Source organism: Macaca thibetana, chromosome 1, assembly GCF_024542745.1.
Source record: "Macaca thibetana thibetana isolate TM-01 chromosome 1, ASM2454274v1, whole genome shotgun sequence".
NCBI lineage: Eukaryota > Metazoa > Chordata > Mammalia > Primates > Cercopithecidae > Macaca > Macaca thibetana.
This window is the reverse complement of record NC_065578.1, coordinates 145,705,713-145,724,762: the sequence shown is the minus strand read 5'-3', so window position 1 is coordinate 145,724,762 and position 19,050 is coordinate 145,705,713. Positions and strand designations below refer to the sequence as shown.

Sequence of the window (19,050 nt, the reverse complement as noted above, 5' to 3'; positions counted from 1 at the left end):
GCCTACTGCCTGACATGATTAGGAAATGGAGAGAAGAGGTTAGACTTTTAGGTGTATTAAAACATTTCTGCCTATCACCCTGGAGTAGGGCTGAAATGTTGCCGTCAACAGATTCACAAAGGGATTCAGCTAATTTAGACTGATATTTCATACTAGCTCATCTTTTGATTAGTTTAATGTCTTCCATTAAAATAAATGTCTTTTGGCTTCTTTTTACTCAAAACCCAGTGTCATCCCCCGTCCACCACCACTTCTTAAAATTTTTAAACCAACCAATACATACTTTTCACGTTCTAGAACTAAAGGCTAATTCTTGAAAAAAATTATTCCTCCTTGATGTTTCTGTCTTTAAGATATTCTTGAGGTTATTAAACCCTCTCTGTGGGCATTATTTAGCAAACTTTACATTATCCATTCCGTATATTTTCCTTAAAGTCAGTCCCTTTAGCCTTTAATCATCTGTGTGTTCTCTGAACCCATTCCAATTCCACAAGTTATATATGGAGTTAGGGTCACTGACCCTGGACCCCAGTTCTTTAACAGAAAAAAACCCATGACTTTCTTCTTCATTGTTCTGGGAAATCATGCTCAGGCTCTTGTTCAAAGTCATGTTGCCGGGTTAGTGTTATTCTGTATCTATGATCTAGGAGACTGACATGTCATGAGACATACATCAGGGGATACTGTCAAATGTTAGGTGTGTGGGCGTTACACATTTTGAATTTGTGGTGATTGGAGCATGGGCTTGGTTAGTATGCCTGTGCACTATAATCATAGTTTTATCACATGAGTTAATGGCAGAAGCAAGTTACAGGGGAAATAAAGTAGTTAAGGAAAATCAAAGTTTTCGAAACTCTTGATACTATACAAACACTGTATGCCAATGTGGATCAGACTATTCATTCAGTTAAATAAAACATTTTATTCAATAAACAATAACATGGAATATCTGTATTAAATAATTTGGAGTTTCTGCTAATTTAGGAATGAGATTTTCCCCAATTAGTCTGCATTGTGGAAGTGCCATCTAATCTTTGTAACTGAGAAGAACCTAAGAGTAGTAAAACTTTTTGGTGATGTCCACTGAGAAATGGTGTAAGAAATCTCCAGCACAGAAGAGGCACTCAGACGTTTCCCCTCAACAGCTAACAGCGGAACTGACTAGCCTGAGTGTGTGAGAAGCAATAGTTACAAGATGGAATGGAAAGACCAAAGGAAGTGGCTTCTGTTTTTCACAGCCTTGCCATGCTCTCCCTTACTCTGTGGCACATAAAAACTGTAAAATAGCTCAATGAAAAAATCACATGTTATATACCATTAGTAAAATACTACCATTATTTTATATGGTACTAATTCTCTGCTGGGTGTTGTCCAACAATTTAGGTAATCTATTACTTACATGTAAAATAATACTAAGTATTACTCAGGATTCTCTTCCAATCTTATGAGTGTCCCTTGAAGTAATGGGTTTCCTCTATAAATAGGAATGAGAGGGTTAGAATTTGATAGAGTTTGGGTCAATTTTTAAAAAGGGAGACTGGGTTCAGTGGCTCGCAACTGTAATCCCGGCACTTTGGGAGGCTGAGATGGAAGGATTTCTTGAGCCTGGGAGTTTGAGACCAGCCTGGGCAGCATAGTGAGACCCTATCTCTTACAAAAAAAAAAAATTAGCTGAGCATGGTGGTGCACACCTATAGTTTCAGCTACTCAGGAGGCTGATGTGGGAGAATCACTTGAGCCCAGGAGGTTGGAGCTGCAGTGAGCAGTAACTGGGCTGCTGCACCTCAGCCTGATCAACAGAAGAAAAGCCTGTCCACCACCAAAAAAAGAGAGCTAAACAGAAAAATTAGGCAATGTTCCTTAAAATGCTCTCCTGTCACAAGATAGAACTTTGTTAAAACATTGTACACTTTGGGAGGCCGAGACGGGCGGATCACGAGGTCAGTAGATCGAGACCATCCTGGCGAACACGGTGAAACCCCGTCTCTACTAAAAAAAAAATACAAAAAACTAGCCGGGCGAGGTGGCGGGCGCCTGTAGTCCCAGCTACTCGGGAGGCTGAGGCGGGAGAATGGCGTAAAGCCGGGAGGCGGAGCTTGCAGTGAGCTGAGATCCGGCCACTGCACTCCAGCCCGGGAGACAGAGCGAGACTCCATCTCAAAAAAAAAAAAAAAAAAAAAAAAAATATATATATATATATATATATATATATATGTGTGTATATATATATATATAGTGTAACAGCTCCTATAAATTCTGAGATGATTGCACAGAGAAAATTCAGTTGGTCGAACATAGTACTTTTCAGTGTTTTACAATACATTTAAGCATTAGCCAACATCTAGCAAGAGAATTAGTATTATGTGGAAGTAACAGAAAACCTCTAATTTAGCCTGTAAAAAAAGGGACATGTATTATAAGATAAGGGGGTGTCTTATGGGATTGAGAATAAGACCTCAGAAAAGAATTACAACTGTGTTAGAACACTCGGGATGTATTAACCTGGGCAGGCTGTTATTTTAGCTTCTTGTCTGCTAACATAAAAATGTAAAAACTGGACAATTAACTGTCATTATAATTTTAGATTTGTGTTATCTGGATCTAGGGTGGATATTTAATAAATACTGGCTTAAACACTTTAGCTTTTACTTTTTCCCTCTGTTAAGTATTTAATGATCCGTAAATAAGCACTTCAGAAAATGCTACCTAAAAGGACTGTGTACTCTTTTACAACACGAAAAATCTTTGTGTAATGTGAATGATTCACCCTCTGATTTGTCTGTTTGCTAATGAGCTGTTTGGCTCACATGGTCAGTATTTTGTTTAATAATATATTTTTTCCAATAATGTGAAAGGCCAGTCCTATGGAAGGAGGTCATATTCTCCTAAAGAAGTGTTGCTTCCTCCACATTCCAGGTGAGGTTCTTGTCTTTTTGGAAGAGAACATCTGACAACCTTAAGCCAGGTCTCTAGGGTTGTAGGAAACACACACATTTTCTCTCCATCTTTGTTCTCTCTGATCCAGTGTTTCATTTTTTTCTCATTTACAGACTTTCTCTGTTTGTTTGCTTCCCGATATCCTCCCTTAAAGAGAACAGTCACATCAAGGCTGAAATGAAATCTCTTAGTCCTAACCCTAAATTCCCAGGAATTTTCTTCCACAGAGGGTCAGAGAGTGGTAGTGTCTAGAATACTTCCCAGAAAAGGAGAGCTTGGGCAGATGACACAGTTAGATCCACCGTAGAAGACCGAGCTTGGCTATGGGCAAAGGTTTGGTGATTACCTCATCTATTTCTTCTAAGACAGTCTTGCTCAACTGAATTCTCATTCTCAGGTGCCTCTTTGAGAGTAGAGTTTAAGAAAATCAGTTTTTTTAAGTGCTCCTCTGGTGCTTCTTGTGCAGTCTGAAGACTGGTAGACACTGTTCTAGAATATACTCCCAAAAACGACTGTGAAAAGACAGAGTTTCAACCTGCGCATCTGTAATAAACAGCATATCTGAGGAAACTGTTAAAACATTTGGTATTCTTAGAGTCCTGGGACAACTCTATTCTCTGCTGGAGCTGGGCACTGGGTTCTGTGTCTCCCTTTCATGGTTCTGTGTGATCAGCTGCATACACAAGGGAGAGCCATGATAGGTTTCAAAGGCCTTGGTGGGCATGGCTGATGTTTCCTGAGTGACTTACAGTCAGCTCTAGTAAGAAATTAGTCAGAGTGGCAGGTAGTTAAATTCTGTACTTTTATTGTTTATAGGTTTTAGTCAAATGTAATTTTTAAAACCTAACATCATTTGGAGCCACAGCAAAAGTTTACTATTAAGGGTGTGCCCATGGTGGGGGCAGCTATGAAATTAGGAAGACTGTTTAATATGACTATCTTCATTGGGATTTTTAAATTTTTATTTGTTTTTTTGTTTTGAGACCGGGTCTTTCTCTGTTGCCCAGGCTGCAGTGCAGTGGCATGATCTCGGCTCATTGCAACCTCCACTTCCCGGGTTCAAGCAATTCTTGTGTCTCAGTCTCCCGAGTAGCTGAGATTACAGGCGTGTACCACCACCCCTGGCTAATTTTTCTATTTTTATTAGTAGAGAAGGGGTTTCACCATGTTATTCAGGCTGGTCTGGAACTCCTGACCTCAAGTAATCTGCCTGCCTCTACCTCCCCAATTATTGGGATTACACGCATGAGCCACTGCGGCCAGACTTCATTGGGATCTTTAGGGAAGTAAAAATACATGAACATTTTTTTCCAACCCTCTCTCCCCAGAAAGCTGAAATTGGGATACGTTGTCGTCATGGGTGGTGCACTGCAATTTGGTCGTTTTTCTCTCTTTCTTAATGGTACATAACATTGAAGTGCATGTTAAAATCGATGGCATCTTAGATTCAAAGAAATATGGTATAGGCTGCTTCGATATTTCTTTTCTTTCTTTCTTTTTTTTTTGGAGATGGAGTTTTGCTCTTGTTGCCCAGCCTGGAGTGCAATGGCGCTTTCTTGGCTCACCACAACCTCCGCCTCCCAGGTTCAAGCAATTCTCCTGCCTCAGCCTCCTGAGTAGCTGGGATTACAGGCATGCGTCACCACACCCAGCTAGTGATCCACCCGCCTCGTTCTCCCAAAGTGCTGGGATTACAGGCATGATACTGTGCCTGGCCTTATATTTCACAGTCTGGATGCTTCCTATCAAGATTACATGGTAGAATTAGTGGTCACCAAGCGCTCCCCTACTATCTACAGCTTCTCTGCAATTCATTTGGGCCCGTGTGGCCAATTCTGACCAACAGATCATGAACAGAAGTGACTCATGTCTCTCACCACTTCCTGACCTCCCACCCCAGCCCAAGGCAGTTAAGTGCTAATGTACCTCTTCTATCCCCTTTTCCCTGCCACAGCAAAATCGGAGTCAATAGGCACTAAATACTCATTTGTTTAACAGGCTTGCAGTAATATATACCCACCTGACAAGTGGACCATGACGACTCCTTCTGCTGGGTTCCTACTAAGCAAAGACTCATTACTTTCCACACCTGACATTTTAAGTAGTAGCCCTGGGGTGCCGCTCCCCCTTGTTCCCGTGCATCTCTGAGCTTTTCATGATCAGCTAAACTTTCACATTCTTTTACCATAACTGGCTTGGGGATGGGGGAGAAATAATCTTCCAAACAGGAACACAAGGAAAAGCACTGGATTTCTACTCTCCAAATATTTGGTGAGATTTGAGAAGCAACCAGGAATGTGAGCTTCAAAAAATTGGGCGATTCCTCCAAGGTGGAAATCTTTTGGCACCCTGATCTTTTGGTCCACCGGCTTCTTGAGAAGCCTTTAAGGTCAACTGATCCCCAGAACAAGGTCTCTCTTGGGCTTCACTGGGAGTTTTATTCTTTTGAAAATGCAATTCCGAATTCACTTTTCATGTTGTCTCAGGAAAATCCTGTTTGTGAAAATGCCTCATGGTATCTTCCTGAATCTGAAGAAGTAAAGAGAAAGACTGTTTGCTTTGATGTAATCAGATTCTCTGGAATTTAATCCTATATGCTATTTATGGCTGAGCTAGCCATTCAAAATTAAAATGAACCTTTCATCCATGTGTATCATAAATGGGCATTTATCAGGATTATATGATTTTGCAATCCATCTGAATACGTAACCAGAATTTGTTTTCTTTCCGTTTCACTATGTAATTACCATGAAACAATAACAAAAGTGACATGTTTGAAGAACAGATAAAATGCTGTAAATTGGCCAGTAATGGTGATATTTCCTCATCTTCTGAAAAACCCATTTATTCTCTCTCTCAACAAATCAAGGCATTGTCAGCCCATACTCATCTTGTGGCCAGAGGGGCTCCACCAATTTCTGGATGTAAGTGAGTCCTGGAATGCAGATGAGGCCGACTAACGAAGGCTTTCAGTGCAGGCAGCTGGTCTTTGCTTGCCTCAATTTCTAAATCATCTATAATGGGGCCAAGACCTCCCAAGCACTAAAAAGAGCGAGCTGACATGCTGGACAAACTGTTAATTTTTTCCTGAAGAAGCTGCTATATTGCACATCTGTCACTACGGTGCAGACAATTACTCACTGAGTCAGGGAAAAAAATCTGCCGCTTGTTTCTAGCTGAGTTGTTAAGGGACCTAATGGAGAAATACAATGGCGTGGGAGTCAAAACATGCTGGTTTCCTGTGTGCTCGGCAATTGTTCACTCCTTTTGGAAGACTGTCTTGTAATATTAAAACATGTGAAGTAGACTAAGATGTGTGTGTACAAAAAACAGCAAAGGAATGAGAAGAGGTACAATAAAAGGACAGGCATATAAAGAGGTAGGACGATAAAGAACCCAGCCTTACAGATTGCAGACCACTGTACTTATTGCTGAGAACGTAACAACGCTGTGGCCAGTGTATTAGAAATACTGTGATTTTGCACATTATAAATTTCAAACTTTTAATGTGTTTTCCCCAAGTGCTTCACAACCATCTAAAAATTATTTTATGAATTTCATGCCTCGTATATGCAAGATGGTTTATCTATACTGTTTCCATAATGAATTACAGGCATCAGTGAGACACTTTAGAATTCCAGATTTGTCAGTCATCTAACAGAACTTTAGTTTTTTTTTTTTTTTTTTATCTTCGCTAAACTCATTTACTTATCATAAATGAAATTCTGGCATTTGAAGAAATTAACTTCAATAAGTGATGGAAGAATTTGTTTGGATTTGAAAAGCATATATTGAGTGAGTATACTATCTCTCAGTCTTTCTATTTTTATTGAAGAATACTGTTTTTATAAAGAAAGAAACTTTTTTTTAAAAGAAATTTAATAGGAAGATGCAAACAGAAGATAGTTTTGGCTGTTTTACTTGGGATACTATTATAATATACTTTTATCTCTACAGTCCTACAGCTGGAAAATCAAGCATTCTATACACTCTTAATATACTAGCAATTTATCTTGAAAGTTCAAACTGAAAAAAAAAAAAAAAAAAAAAACATAAAAAATAGCCCTCAATTTTAACCTTACTTCAGCCTTGAAAAATTAAGAAACAAATACAGGACATTCTGATACTGCAACAGGAGGGAGGTATGTGGATCTGAGAATGATTTAAACTGTCTGACAATTCAAAGACAGGAGACAACTCTAATGTACAGATAAAACTAAAAGTGGCAATAGTAGATCATACTCCTGGCAGTTAATGGCAGTGACTCGCTGGAGACAAATCTGGATCTACTTAAAGTGTCAGGTGTGTAAAGTAATGAGTCTTTGCTTAGTAGGAACCCAGCAGAAGGAGCCTTCATGGTCCACTTGCCAGTTGAGTATATATTACTACAAGCCTGTTAAATCAATGAGTATTTAATACCTATTGCATGAAACAAACAAAAAAAAAACCCTACTTATTTTAACAATTTTACTCAGTTTTTTTGGGAGAAAAGATAAGTTTAATCAACATAGTGAAATGCCTTTTACAGCAAACAAAACTCAACACTTTAATGTGTATTAGGAAACACTTAAAATGTCCAAGCAGCTTTATGAGAGGCACAACTTTCCAAAAGGAAATGGAGTGATTGTAACAGATTTGAACTCTGATACTTTAAGCGGTCAGAGAGAGCCTGCGTACCCTGTTACATTAGAATCACAGAATCCTTGAGCGGAAAGAGACCTTAAGCAAGTTAGTCTAATGAAGCTTCACAGAAACAATAAAAACAGGGAAATGTGGTAGAGCAGCTCACAATTGACTATGAATACATTTGTGAATCAAATACATTTACCAATATTTTTCTCTAATTTTTTTGAGGTATTGAAATTTTTCAAGGCTTAATAACAATGAACTTAACTGCATTATTAAATGCTAATTGTCATTGGGTACTCATTGAAACAAATTTTTGAAGTACTTTCAACTGTTAAAAAATTACTGTAAGGTAAAAGGGAAACAGTTAAAGCACAAAGACAATGACTGCGTATAAATAATGGTCTTAAACATTAGGTTTTATTCTTTCCTTCTTTGTTGTACTATTAATATAACTTTCTACCAAAAGAAAAATTAAAAAAAAATTTTTGCTAACGATTTCTTTACAATGCCAATTTAGATCACTTTTCTTTTTGAAAGACAAAATACAGATGAAAATGGTTTTAAAAAACATGTCAACAGTGATTTTTTTCTCTTTTGGGAAATATCTGCTCAAAATGAAATGTACCTGAATAGAAGCAATTGTCAGTTCAATTTACAAGAATACCAATTCTCCATGTTAATATAAACATTAATAAAATGCAATATTTTGTAATTATGTCTGTATACTGCACACAGGCATTATAAATACACCTATAGGTACACATTATGTATCTCTTTACCCCTACTGTGTTAACTTCTGTTTGATAACCACAGTATGAGTTATAAAATATATGGTATTTAAATGCTGAGACCAATTTATGGGCAGATTTTAATTAGCAATGAATTCTTATTTAAAAGGGTACTATATAGTTTAAAAATAAAAGCAACCAAATTAAATATTGTATTCGGGGAGCAGAAAAGAAGGAAACAAATGACTCCAGCACACAGTCTGGTCATTATCAAGTATAACAAATAAATTTTTTAAACAGTCAAGTTGCTAATGTAATCATGCTCACCGTCTCTAGGCTATTGCAGGTAATTAGGATAGAAAAGGAAGACCTATGCACTCTCTAAAATTTTTAGTACAACCAATTAATTTGCTATAAGGCTACAGATACTGTAGAAGAGTGGCTTCACAAAGGAGCAGAAGAAACATCTTACTGCCTTTTAAAGGAAATATAAATGATACATTCTAAATCTTGGGGTTCTATGGACATCATAACTGGCAAAAAGTTAACTGTAACTATATATAAAACACAAATTAGTGGGCTTCGGATGGTGAAAGACATTTGATTTATACTAAAAAATTCCTATTTTAATTGTGCTTGTTTCTCCAACTAAGTTCAGGTACAACGAGAACATCAGGTCTGCACTGAATTTTCTTAAAGACTGAATGCTGAGGGCATGTCAGTAGGAGTACGGGGGAAGCTTGGGATGTTATCACTTTTCTGCTTTGAGTGCTGATTCACATATACTGTAGAGTACATCTATTCTGTACAATTAAACACTTCAACAGAATAAGAAGTATTTTAAGTCCTCTGTGAAACACATAGAGGGCGTCAAGATGAAGAACTGTCTTCTATTAGCTGAAAATACAAAGAAGAATTTTTTTGAGGTGTTAGAGAACCTAAATGTACATCCTACAGAAGTTGCTTCGGAAGCTCTGTATCTGGCCAGAACAGCAACAATAAACAGCATTCATAAGGATGGCAATATTTAATGAAGAAGTTCCTATACACTAGTCTGATATATACACTGCTCTTCTTCACTACGAGGGTTTTTACCTCCATTAGAACATAGTAAGGTGAAAAAGAACAGCCAAGTCCTCAGGAGTTTGGAACCAGGCTCACAATGACCTCATTGTTTGCTCTCAGTGGCTTCAAACTTGGCTTTTTGAGATCCTAGGGTTTTCGAAGATCTCCAGGCAATCAAATTAAGAAAAAGCTCAAACGCCAAATTTTGAATAGACCCTAGAGCACAATACACTATCACAAAGAAGTTTTAAAACTTGCATATAATCTTCCCCCTTTCCCGGGTTACAGAGACAGAATGAGTATTTAGAAAATATCAGTTTAAAAAATGGCAAATTTATAAGTAAAAAACTTGTAGAAAGTCCATGGGGTTACTTTATCCAATAAGAATGATTCAAAAGAACATCTCTTCTGGTCGTCCATAGTCCCCTAACCAACCTGTCCTCTAGGCACAATATCCCTGGGAAAGAAGATGATTCTCAAGAAATGTACATTTGGCAAACTGTGAAGAATTTCAAATAGAAGGTTGGCCTTCGCCTCCCCAGTTGGCAGGATTTTTTTAGGGGACCACCTGAGAAAGGTCTGTTACATGCATAAACTTCCTTTAACACCTTTTAAAAACTCTTCTGGGGGCCAGGCGTGGTGGTTCATGCCTATAATCCCAGCACTTTGGGAGGCTAATGTGGGCAGATCATTTGAGGTCAGGAGTTCAAGACCAGCCTGGCCAACACGGTGAAACTATGTCTATACTAAAAATACAAAACTTATCTGGATGTGGTGGTGGGTACCTGTAATCCCAGCTACTTGGGAGGCTGAGGCAGAACAATCACTTGAGCCCAGGATGGGGAGGCTGCAGTGAGCCGAGATTATGCCACTGCACTTCAGCCTGGGCGACACAGCCAGACTCTGTCAAAAAAAAAAAAAAAAAAAAAAAAAAAGAAAGAAACAAAAAATCTCTTTGGAAAGTGACAAGATTTAAAAAACCCATTAGAAAGGTGATTCACGTGTGTTATCTTAGTCTTTACTCAACCAATAAAAGCCATTATAAATAAAATAATAATCATCATAAGTTGTTAATAATGAGGATAATAAATAAAGATCTTCTAAACTAAAAGCAATTTAGAATCTCTGATACTATGAAGCAAATGACTCAGGAATAGCTCAATACTAGGCACATAATAAAAAGGACTTCTTTGCTATGTTTTAAAGTAACATCTTGGGTCCTAGAAAGGGCAAATCAGTACCATTTACTTCTTTTGTTCACCTTCTAAATGGGTTGGGCCATTGCCAGAAATCTGAGTTCTGGGAGAGCCATTTAACTCTTCATATAAATGGACTCAATATTGTAATAAATTACTCCAATGATTAAAATTTTAAATCCATTTACTACACTTGAGTTGATCTTAAAAAAAATATCAATCTTTGGGAAAACAGAGGTAGAAGTACATCTGGATTAATAGAATTTACAGTTCAATCATGGTGAATTTAAAAAATACATGTTTCTTTCAATAATCATTTTATGTTCTAAATGAGGTAAAATTTATAAAATCTGCATTAAAGTAATGTCGAGGGCACTCTGGTGATAACAATGATGAGGTTTATTTTTGTCAAAATGTCCAAGGGAAACATTAATTATTGTTTGTCAACTGTGAACTTCACACTACATTGTCTAAGGATAGAAAATTAATGGGTATCACTCTGTCAGAAAATCCTCACAAAGAAGCCAAATTCAAGGAATGTGAAATTGACAAGCCTTTCAAACAAAGATGTGTTCGGACTTCACTGATGGGATGGCAGGTCTATTGGGTTACAATAGATAGGGATGATATAAAACACAATCCTTTCCTGCCTATCCCATTTTAGAAACCGGTGGGTGTGCTCACATTTGTCTGGGCATTGCAGCACTGCACACATACATGAATTAAGCAAAGCATCAGAAAGTACTGACACATGAGATTAAAATAAATAAGAGAAACGAGCTTCTCTTTATACCTAGAAATAGCTGGAAATTACTGAAAAAAATTAAAGGGCAGAGGTTTTCATTTTAGCACCATGAATTGTGATGAAATCCCATTTCTCTCACTATGGTAGGACTGTATGCAGTAAGGAAGCTAGAGTGATGTGTTTGAGGCAATGTAGATTTTTGCTTCAAAAACAGAAGTCATGTTATCATTTTAGAACAATGGGACATACTGAATAAAGTCTGTAAAACATTTTTTCTTTGCTTTTCTTAGGCGGATTTTCCTGCATTGGGGGTATTAGTTGCGGAAGTACTTTTTGGTAGAGGAAATCCAAGTCCTAATCCCTTTGGCCTCTGCATGGCTTGAATTGGCTCAGAGATCCCCTTGCCATCTCGTCCAAGGCCTGACCCAGGTGTCCAGCCCATATTCTGAAGCATTCGGTTTCCAATATTATTTTCTAGGATTGGCTGGGCATTTTCACCTACAAATCCTGAAATGATAAAACAACAGCACACATTAATCAGTATGAACACAGCTGAAGATATTAGGCTATGAAAACGGTGTTCTCCTAAGTTTTTTTCTTTTTTCCAATCAGGTACTAGAGGGGGCTGCGTATTCATCTTTGGATACTTCTTGTAGCTGAGAGAACAATGGAAGAAAGATCTTGTTTAGAATTTCAATTCTAGCACCTCACAGCAGGGTGAGCTATTCAACCTCTCTGGGATTTTGTTTTCTCATCTGTGAAATAGCCACAATACAACCTACATTGCCTATCTCACAGAAACCTGTAGGACAGATGAGATCATGTATGTAAAGAAACTTCTCAGTAAACCATAAAGTACCCTACGAATGGATTTATTTTCATTACCATGTTAGCCTTATGGATTATTCTGAAAATCATCAACATATATGGTAATATCTTACATTTGCCCATGACTTTGACATTTGACAGAACCAAAACTAAAACCAAACCAAACAAAAAGCACAACTGGTGGCATCTTGAATTCCTAGGAATTTACATTCTTATAATCTCTCTCCTTGTTATTTATTATTCAGTCTGTAATGTATGCATCCTTTAGTTCCTTTCCTCCTTTTCCTTCCATGGCCACATTTAAATGACTATATAATTAAGTTAGTAGAAATAAAATAGAGGAAAATAATATTAAATATACATATATTATAAAATTTAAAAAATATATTATATAAATTTGCAGGGACATAGACCACAATTCCCTCCATAGGCCTCCAGGGATAGATATATTTCTCCCTATTTCCCTCCCTCCTTTCTTCCCTTCCATCCCTCCCTTCCTCCCTTCATTCCTTATTTGAAAAAGGAGATTGGCTAGTGCTTAACATGAAATTTAGATATAGATGTTGTTTACCATATTTTGTTAGCAGGCAATTGAGAAATGCATCGATTTTAAGCATTTTCTCTTTGATGACATTTTCAAAAATAGACTTCTAATTTAATTTTCTTTTTTAGGCCCTTATAGAGAAAGTTGAGCATAGATAGTGTATATTTGGTTCTAGGGAAAAACTGAGAAGTACTAGATATCTGAAGTCCAAAGATGGAGAAATTAACAAACACCATGAAAGTCAAAGAATACAAGAACTTGAGCTCTTTCCTTCAATTGCAAGCTTGGGCTTGGCCTTGGGCATGGTCGGTCTATCCCAGGCGTGGCACAGGTTGGCTCTTTCCTTGATTGGTTCATTTCTGTTCCTCCTCTAGCAGCAGGTATTGTATTATCGTGTATGAAAAGGGAATATAGCAAATCTGGAGCTAACCAGATACAAGCAATCAGAAATTTTTTAATTTCTGATTATCAGAGCATTATCAGAGCATTTCTCATGGTTACTCCCCTCTTAGAAGAAAGTGGTTAACAAACAAACTAACATTGGAGTCTGTAAGAAAAAAAAAGAGAGAGATGAAAGTGTATCTTAAAAGAACCTTTGTCTTAGTGAGAACATATTTGGCCCAGCCCAATCTCTTATACGAGGGCTCAAATTTACAGGGATACAGTGTTTGACACCATTCCCTCCATAGGCCTCCTATACTAACACTTTCCAAATATCTATAGAATGCCTGTGGTATAGCAGCTGAGACCTGGCTCTAGCATATTTCTGCTCTGAAATGTGGACCATGTCTTCCTAGACAGAGGTAGAAATGGGCAGCTGTTGACATAACCACTCACTACCCTCAAAGGTTCGTGAGTCTCTTTAGTACCAACCTATACCTCACCCTGCCACTACCCCTTTCCCATCATCAGTTTTCTTCTTCTCTGACTCAGGATTATTACAGGACCTTCTCCCCAACTACCAAAAAAAAAAAACCCTGGAACTCTCTGTCCTACTGTTTGCACCTTCTCCCCAACTACCAAAAAAAGTTGTAACTCTCTGTCCTACTGTTTCTCTGAGACTATGTTCAGAATGGTGGTACCAGCAGAGAAGGATCCTTGGATCTCAAACATCAATAAGAATAACAAAAATATTAACAATGGGACTCCAGAGTACAGTAGTGTTCTCTTTCTTATCCTGAGTTGTGGTTACCCAAATGGCCAATTTATTATTGTTCTTTACACTGTTCATATACTTTTTTTTTTTTAGACAGAGTCTCACTCTGTTGCCCAGGCCAGAGTGCAGTGGTGAAATCTTGGCTTACTGCAACCTCCGCCTCCTGGGTTCAAGTGATTCTTGTGCCTCAGCCTCCTGAGTAGCTGGGATTACAGGTGTGTGCCATCACACCCAACTAATTTTTGTATTTTTTAGTAGAGACGGGATTTCACCATGTTGACCAGGCTGGTCTTGAACTCCTCACTTCAAGTGATCCACCTGCCTTGACCTCCCAAAGTTCTGGGATTACAGGTGTGAGCCACGGCACCCAAACTGTACATACACATTTTTAAGTGTATTCTTTGAACGATGTATTTCACAGTAAAAAATAAAATAATAGTAAAAGAAATGTCAGCGTTGAACCAACAGTGTATCTTATCTGGTAATCTGTATCTCACATTGTGGGGAAGAGCAAGCGAGTCACGCTCTATGATTCTTACTTGTAGAACAAGGAAAGCCACAAAATGCTAGACATGGGTTTTAATACCTACAACCCTCTTATTTACCATGGAGTAATCATCAATTGATTTTCAAAGCCGTTTATTAAACATTTTGGTATTTTCAATCTTCGGCGCATTTCAAGACCAAGAAGAGACCACATCATTACCATTTGCTAAATTCCTTACAGGGAGTAAGAACTAGCCAATGATTAATTGGCTTTGGATTTCTCAAATGAATTCATAGCTCATGGAAACAAGTACCTTAACATGTAACAGAAAGAACCTTCAACTACTTGCCTATTGAGTGGCAACATCTAATGTCAAACAAAAATTCTTGACTAACATTATTTACTGCTTGAGAAGGGCAAAATGCATATACAGAGATTATAAATATGTGTGTGTGTGTGACAGTGAAAAATGGACCTTAGTCACAAATACATACACGCATGCACAAAATAAAAGTCTTTTGTCAAAAATGCTGACTATAACACAAAAGCAATTAATTTATTTTGAAGTCATGACTGTGGTGGTAATCAGGACAGACCTCCACAGACCTCCAAGGTATGCGGTTTCTTCTGGACAGCGGCTGATCAGGTATGTCAGGTTAAACAGTGCCTTAGCATGTTGTCTCATATCCCTGATTTTTCGGTGATTGTCATAATTAATTTAATTCTATCCTAAGCTAAAGCCAGACCAGAGGTCTAATGCTGCTCTGGGCTGTACATCTGTTTACTCACATTTTTGATAGGATAGCTTGCAAAAGTTCAGAATTAAAATTTGTTTAATATTTAAGAAAAGAATAATGCCAATTTAAAATATTTCTATAAAAATTGCTAAATTATGGTGCATTTTCAGTCCTAAAGTGAACAGCAAATGATAATTGATTCACTATTATAATTTTAAAATGTTGGTATTTCAAGCAGGGTAGCCCAGGGGTGATCAGCATACTCTCATGCTTTTGTTTTTATATAGATGGAAAAAAACTCATTCTCATTTTTTTAAATGATGGTTTCATTTTTCTTCATAAAAGTAAAACGATATGACACAAAAGAAAGCATTATCTTGTACTTGGAAGAAAAAAGAACATTTTATTCTTCAAATGCTAAATCTTTCCTCATAGAAACACAACCTAAAAAACAAAAACAGTAACAGAGACTTCATTATTCATGGAAAGTGATTCTAGAGTAAAATCTACTGTTGGCTTCTCATCCTTCTTTTATGAGATTAAGACTTGGGAGTGGAACAACTCGGCCTCAGTGCAGTATACACCACAACCATAATTTCCCTTTCTTTTGCTCCTGGCAGTGTTAAATCCTTTAAGACCTTTCCTAGAAGGCTCTCCTGCTTGGGCAGCTTTAGCAATACATCGCCTGCTAACCTTTCTGCCTGCTTCCGCTCCCAGCCCCCTGTCTGCTGGATCTCTCATATCCATTACAGCTGAGTCGGTCCTTTCCCCTCAAATCTTCCAAAGAGTACCGTGGAGGGTAATTCACTTGCATAATTGGCTCAAGAGATGAAAATCTTGTATCGGCCTCTCTTAGCCACTAATCTATCCAGCTGACTGCAAGCCTAATTGGCAGCTTGTTTAGTAATTTGGCTCCTAAAGTGTTGTATTGATGTTGGATAAACAGCCAATGGAAGGGGAGGTGACACATGCTGCTTCCCATAGAATAGCTAGTGTACTCCGCCTCTGTCCCTACCCTGTATTCACAAGGCATTTATTAGTTTGTGATCACCCTTTCTTCGCATACTTTTTTCGCCATTACTTGACTAGCCAGCTGAGAGGCTGGGCTATTCTCACTATTATTAGCAACGTTATAACAATGGTAAGTTATAATACTGTCCTCTGTTCTCAGTAACTAATTTAGGGGCACAGATTTTTGATTGTTATTATTATGAACTCAAGGAACAGCATGAAGCACAGTTTAAGATGAGAGAAAGTGGTAGGTGTTACTACTACTCGTCGTCTAATGTTTTAATTATTTCATTTATTAATATAGAAAAGCTTCGTTACTTCAGACTAGTTTATAATTTTATCTGCAATATTGCAGACATACTTCATGATACTTTTGTTAACTAAAATCAGTTTAAATAGTTAAGTGTGTAAATATATGATGCACTGACTTATTTAAATAACAGAAATTTAATGTAAAACTAGTTTTTTTTCCTTAAGTGATAAAAATCTTGTAGAGAATAAAAGACATGATCTGTTATTGACATGCTTAGAAGAGGAAGTGTTCTTATTAACAGATGTTTTTAGTTAAACCGAAATATATTTCTTATGGAATGCTTATGTATCAAACAGTATGTATTTTCAAAAAATTAAAAATAAATCTTACAAATAGAAAACTGTTTTGGCCCTGAAGTCAGATAGGAATGTTTGCCACAATATAATCAGAATCATTTTTGGTCTTCCTACTACAAAGCATGTCTACACAAAGCATGTGGTATATTTGTTAGGTATCTGATATTCATTATTTCTACTCTTCATTCCAAAAGGAAATTTTAATGGTCCTCAGAGAGTTGAAGTCACTTAACCTTGACCACACAGGGAGTAAGCTAGGACTTAAACTTTGGTTAAGCTTACTCCAAAAGCCTACATACATTTCTTTATCTGATTCCCTATAAGAATTTTTAGCAGAGATATTGTACAAATCACTACAAAAATTCATTGAGGAATATATGAATTGCAATATTAGGTTCTCTCAGTTTGTATATGAACAATATATCACAATTTGTATACGGACCATGTATCACAAATATATCACAGATACATTTGGATAACGCAGAATACAATGATGTCTGTAGCCCTTAGAAACTATAAAAGCTTCCATATTCATAATTTCTTTTGATCTTTTCAACCTGAAAGGGGAGTATTATTGGCCCCATTTTATAGATGAAACTGATGTTTGGAGAGCTAATTCAGCTGCCCGAAGTCAATTAGCTAAAAAGTACCCCAGTTAGAACTTGAACTTAGGACATTTGATCCCAGATGCCACCCTTTCAGCCGACTGAACACTGAACTTGCAATATTATATCATCAACATTTTCTGATGCATGGGGAGTTGCCCACAAGATGGCTGAATAGGAACAGCTCCGGTCTGCAGCTCCCAGCGAAATCAATGCAGAAAGTAGGTGATTTTTGCATTTCCAACTGAGGTACCTGGTTCATCTCACTGGGACTGATTAGACAGTGGGGGCAGCCCATGGAGGGCGAGCAGAAGCAGGGTGGGGCACTGCCTCACCCAGGAAGTGCAAGGGGTCAGGGAACTCCCTCCCCTAGCCAAGGGAAGCCTTGAGGGACTGTGCCTTGAGGAATGGTGCATTCCAGCCCAGATACTATGCTTTTCCCACGATCTTCACAACCCGCAGACCAGAAGATCCCCCCGGGTGCCTATGACACCAAGGCCCTGGGTTTCAAGCATAAAACTGGGAGACCATTTGAGCAGACACCAAGCTAGCTGCAGAAGTTTTTTTTCATACCCCAGTGGCACCTGGAACGCCAGCAAGACACAACCATTCACTCCCCTGGAAAGGGGGCTGAAGCCAGGGAGCCAAGTGGTCTTGCTCAGCACATCCCACCCACACGGAGCCCAACAAGTTAAGATTCACGGGTTTGAAATTCTCACTGCCAGCACAGCAGTGTGAAGTTGACCTGGGATGCTCAAGCTTGGTGGGGGAAGGGGTGTCTGCCATTACTGAGCCTTGAGTAGATGGTTTTCCCCTCACAGTGTAAACAAAGCTGCTGGGAGTTTGAACTGAGTGGAGCCCACCGCAGCTCAGTAAAGCTGCTGTAGCCAGACTGCCTCTCTAGATTCCTCCTCTCTGGGCAGGGCATCTCTGAAAGAAATGCAGCAGCCCCAGTAAGGGGCTTATAGATAAAACCCCCATCTCCCTGGGACAGAGCACCTGCAGGAAGGGGCGGCTGTGGGCACAGCTTCAGCAGACTTAAATGTTCCTGCCTGCTGGCTCTGAAGAGAGTAGCAGATCTCCCAGCACAGCGCTTGAGCTCTGCTAATGGAAAGAATGCCTCCTCAAGTGGCTCCCTGACCTCTATGCTTCCTGACTGGGAGAAAACTCCCAGCAGGGGTCAATAGACACCTCATACAGGAGAGCTCCAGCTGGCATCTGGAGGGTGCTCCTCTGGGATGAAGCTTCCAGAGGAAGGAACAGGCAGCAATCTTTGCTGTTCTGTAGCCTCTGCTAGTGATACCCAGGCAAACAGGGTCTGGAGTGGACCTCTACTGAACTCCAGCAGACCTGTAGCAGAGGGGCCTGTTAGAAGAAAAACTAACAAACAGAAAGGAATAGCATCAACATCAACAAAAGGATGTCCACACAGAAACCCCATCCGAAAGTCACCAACATCAAAGACCAAAGGTAGATAAATCCACGAAGATGAAGAAAAACCAGCACAAAAAGGCAGAAAATTCCAAAAACCAGAATGCCTCTTCTCCTCCAAAGGATCACAACTCCTTGCCAGCAAGGGAACAAAACTGGATGGAGAATGAGTTTGAAGAATTGACAGAAGTAGGCTTGAGAAGGTGGGTAAGAACAAACTCCTCCGAGCTGAAGGAGCATGTTCTAACCCACGGCAAGAAAGCTAACCAACTTGAAAAAAGGTAACTAGAATAACCAGTTTAGAGAAGAACATAAATAGCCTGATAGAGCTGAAAAACACAG

General features: G+C 38.5%; 1 protein-coding gene across 3 annotated transcripts in view; it reads right to left on the bottom strand.

Moving 5' to 3' along the window:
- Window positions 1-7,412: 7,412 nt before the first annotated feature.
- Window positions 7,413-19,050, bottom strand: part of GPATCH2 (G-patch domain containing 2) — a 203,385-nt gene continuing 191,747 nt past the window's right edge. For 2 of the 3 annotated variants that reach the window (XR_007723473.1, XR_007723471.1), the window contains exon 11: window positions 11,798-11,807. Coding sequence is in view for 1 of the 3 variants with exons in the window: in XM_050780307.1 (XP_050636264.1) it covers window positions 11,587-11,807 (221 nt within the window). In the remaining 2 variants the exon portion in view is untranslated. Of the gene's footprint in view, window positions 11,808-19,050 lie in introns of all 3 variants that reach the window. The other variant, XM_050780307.1, reaches the window with a different exon arrangement.